Source organism: Elephantulus edwardii, unplaced genomic scaffold (assembly GCF_000299155.1).
Source record: "Elephantulus edwardii isolate Elephantulus edwardi_28Jun2011 unplaced genomic scaffold, EleEdw1.0 scaffold00036, whole genome shotgun sequence".
Taxonomy (NCBI): Eukaryota; Metazoa; Chordata; class Mammalia; order Macroscelidea; family Macroscelididae; genus Elephantulus; species Elephantulus edwardii.
This window is the reverse complement of record NW_006399786.1, coordinates 9385323-9389669: the sequence shown is the minus strand read 5'-3', so window position 1 is coordinate 9389669 and position 4347 is coordinate 9385323. Positions and strand designations below refer to the sequence as shown.

The 4347-nt window shown below is 39.8% G+C and overlaps 1 protein-coding gene across 1 annotated transcript in view; it reads right to left on the bottom strand.

The window, feature by feature from the left end:
* Positions 1-4347, bottom strand: part of SUGT1 (SGT1, suppressor of G2 allele of SKP1 (S. cerevisiae)) — a 57370-nt gene that overhangs the window by 10187 nt on the left and 42836 nt on the right. The window contains exon 11 of the mRNA XM_006884571.1: positions 1828-1918. Within this exon, the coding sequence (XP_006884633.1) occupies positions 1828-1918 (91 nt within the window). The remainder of the gene's footprint in view (positions 1-1827; positions 1919-4347) is intronic.

Sequence of the window (4347 nt, the reverse complement as noted above, 5' to 3'; positions counted from 1 at the left end):
ACTGACAAAGGAGATTAATCAGAACTGGCTTTGACAAGCACTGTGGCAACTGGACAATTAAAACAGACATTCAGGGGGGAAGAAGAACGAACTGGGGAGGAGGGTAGAGAAAACAGTGCAACAATGAATGAATAAAAACCCAAAATCTCTGTAAATGTTCATTAAAACTAATAAAATTTAATAATCATTTTTAAAAAATTCCTCATAACTGATCAGTAAAAAACGTAAGGAACAACCCCCCCCCAAAAAAAAAAAAGAAAAATGCTGTCTACTTTCTAACTGCATATACTTAAAATGAAATGAAGCACATGGTTGTCTGGGCGGTTTTCCCCTGGTCTGTCTCTCTCTCCAGACCAAGGAAACCCGCCTGGGGCCCCCCTTAATAAAGCTGCTTTAAGCTTTTATTTAAAAAAAAAAAAGATTGGCCTTTATAAGGTCAAACAATCCATTCTTCTCCCTCTTTTAGGCTTCCTCTTGGGAGTTCTTGATGCCTACTCCATAAGGAGTTATACTGGTGATGACCCAAAGGCCATGACCTCTGGCAATCTGAATCTACAACTTTATCTACTACTTTATACTCAGGATCAAGATGGGAAATCTCTGCAATCCCAGGTGTGCAGTTCAAATCCACCAGATACTCTGCTGGAGAAGGAAGGACAATCTCCTCCTGTACCTGTCAGATCTGATTTGATGGTATACACATAAAAAATAATAAAATGAGATTAAAAACAAACAAACAAAAAAAAAGATTGGAAATCTCCCATGTGATTTACAGTCTCAGAAACTCAATGGAGGGTCAAGTCTGAATCCGTTTTTGAGGGTTCCCTTAGGTATTATCTGTTTGCATCTGTCTTTAAATTAGCTATAAGTTAGCTATAACTAGACCACAACCTAAAGGCATTGCAATGCGAAATCTACCAGCTGCTGTGTGGAATAAAGATGGGCAATCTCCTCCCAACAATGTACTGCCTCTGAAAACCTACTGAAGTGTCAGCTATGAATCAGTTTCAACTCAATGGCAAAAAACAACAACAAGCTGCTTTACACTAAGCACTGTGAAGTCCTAAAATATCAGAAGGATGGACAGAAATTAATACCTACGTGGAGGCTTTAAGAAAAAATGTGGGCAGGACAAACTTCGAATCCCAAAGGGAAGTACAAGAAAAGGCCATCATACAAAAATAAACTACCCCTAATCAATGTCACAGGGAGCACTGGGGGCCAAGTGGCAAGAAGCTGTGCATCAACCATGAAGGCATGCGGTTTGAATTCACCAGCTGCTCCACCGGAGGATAACTGCCTCTGAAAACCCCCGGTTGGTTAGCTATGGGTCAGTTCCAACTTGAAGGTATACAACAATCAATGTTATAGGGACCTCAGATAGCTTAGTGGTAAAGAAACTGCACTGCCAACCCAAGGGAACAAAATTCGAATCTACCAGCTGCTCCAGGGAAGAAAGATGGGCAATTGATTTCCTCCCATGAAATTTAATGCCTCTGGAAACCTGCTGGAATGCCAATGACGAGTGGTTCCAAGTGCATGGTACACAGCAAAACCAATCATGAATGTCATAAAAGTAACTTCATAAACATTAATTCCAACTCACACTATGATTCTGCTGTCATTCATTTTGTATCCTGAAGTTTAAGAAGTTAGAGCCTTCACTTGGGGGCTGTGGGGGAGAGTCTACATTGTATTCAATACATAGCAATCTTCTTATATTCAATAGATTTTCTCCTGGAAACATAGTTAATGGAAATAGAACAAATACTCATTACTATCTCATTTCAACATAGTGTGATGTTTATCAAGGTCATGAAAACAAACCTGCTATGAACTGCTTTGGCTTCGGTTCATCTCCTTGCCCCTCTAGCTTTTCCCATCTCACAGCTTCTGGCTTTTTCATTTTTATTTCAATCTGTAGAAAGCAACAAATAAAATCCATTATTCAATACAATTTTCTTAAACTAATAAATATTACATGAGAATTAATAGTGCCCTTGATATTGTTTTGGTTTTTTTAAAAAAAACTCAAACAATGGGCACCAATGTTCATAGCAGCACTATTCACCACTGAAGAACATGGAAACGACCTAATGCCATCCACAATCGACTGGACTAAGAAAGTGTGGCACATTCACATGATGGAATACTACGCAGCATGCAGAGCAATGATTCTGAATTATTACCTATTTTGAGAGGGACTAGAGAGCATTATGCTAAGTGAACTAACTCTGCCCCCTAAGGACAAATACTGTATAAGACCATTATTGTAAAGTAGTAAGATAACTAGAACAGGTATGAAACCCCAAGGGGGAGCGGGTAGGAGCAAATGGGTGAGAATGGGCTTGGGGGTAATCACAGGGTCACAAAATTTGATGTATAGAAGGGGAGGGGAGTAAAGGAAATGGGAATGATCTGGTGTGGAAAACAATGTATATGAATTTTGCAAGCCAACCAGAATAAAAAATTTTAAAACTCTTAAACAAGGTTTAATTTAACTATAAAACATTTATCTTTGTTTCTATCCTTTAAAATTCACCTTTCAAACATAATGCACACACTATAAATTCTAATCAGAAGAATCTTGGGTCCATGCTTTCTTCTTCTACAGCAGTGACTCACTACTTGGGGCAATTCTGACTCCTAAGAGACAGCTGACAGTCTGGAGGCATGAGTGATTATCACAACTGTGGTGGTGGTTAGACAAGGTGGTGCTACTAATAATTAGTGTGCAGAGGCCAGAGATGCTCCTAAACAACCCTACAGGTAATGTATGTACATGTGCATCACAGCAGAAAACTACAATTCATTCATTTAACAAATAATTAATGAACAGTCACTATAAGCAAGGTATTTTTCTTCTGGACTATGCAGAATGTTCAAAATATTAAAGCAGGTATCAGACCATCCTCGAATATGAGTTTACCAAAAAAAAAAAAGACATTTAATTTTCTCTTCAATTACTAAGAATACAGGAGATTTATCTGATCTGACTGTAAACAGGAAACATTTCATGGCATATGATAAAGGCATGAGAAGAATCATCCATAAGAATGAACGACCCATCAAACAAATCAAATCAAATGGAGAGAAGCTGTGGTATATTCACACAATGGAATACTATGCTGCATTGATAAACAAGGAATTCATGAAATATTATTCAAAATGGGTGACCCTGGAGGACACTATGCTGAGTAAAGTATTTCAGTTACAAAAGGACAAATACTGCATAGTGCCACTGTTGTAAAACGGGACTGACATCGTAGTTGGGGGAGACTGAGAAAGATGGGATAAATTATGTATACTGCACTGAACCAGAGAAAAGTGTTTAAAAGGGTTATATGATTAGGTATTATTGTCATGACAGGAGTCCAGAATGAAGGCTGCATAGTGGACCTGGGGGAGGGACTGTAAAACAATGAAAGAATTTTTCTTTTACTTTTCAAAGAGAAGATTGAAGGGAGGGGGGGGACTATAGTCTAGATCAGGCGCATCTTAGTCTCCAGTCTGACGTCACTGCTCTTCAGTACTCTTGATTTTTTTTTTCCCTTCATTACTCGAGAGGTCCCTCACAGCTGACTTTCCCAATGCAATTCTTCTCTTAATTTCCTGGCTGCTGTTACCAAGAGTGTTGATTGTGGAGCCAAGTAAACTAAAACTGTTAACTGTCTCAATCTCTTCACCATCCACACTGATGCTGCCAATTAGCCCAGTGGTGGGAATCTTTGTTTTCTTGATGTTGAGCTTCAATCCATATATGAGGCTGCAGTCCTTGATCTTCTGCAGCAAGCAAGGTCCTCCTCAGTTTCAGCAAGCAGGGTTGTGTCATCTGCGTAACGCAGGTTTTTGATGATTCTTCCACCAATCCTGATGCCACATTCCTCTTCTATTCTGTTCAGGGTTTATATTAGAGCACTGAATATCACAACTGTGGTGATGTTGACACTAGGGGGTGCTACTGACAATGTGCAGAGGTCAGGGATGCTACTAAGTATCCTATAATGCATAGCAGGGTAGCCCTCAACAATAAATGACTAAAATGTCAGTACTGCCACTATCAAGAAATTCCATTCCAAAGGTATGCTAATGGAAGATTCTCCCCACAAAAAAGAAGATATGCTTGTTTCCGCAGAGTGCTGGTTTGATAAGACTGTTGTTGTGGTTGTTATGTGCCATCAAGTCCCCTGCGACTCATACGACCCTATGTACAACAGCCCTAAACTCCGCTCTGTCCTGTGCCAATCCCACTGTCTCTGACACTCCCATCCCAATTATCCCAGTCACTGAATCAATCCACCTCATAGAGGGCCTTCCTCTCCTGCGCCGTCCCTCCACCCTCCCAAG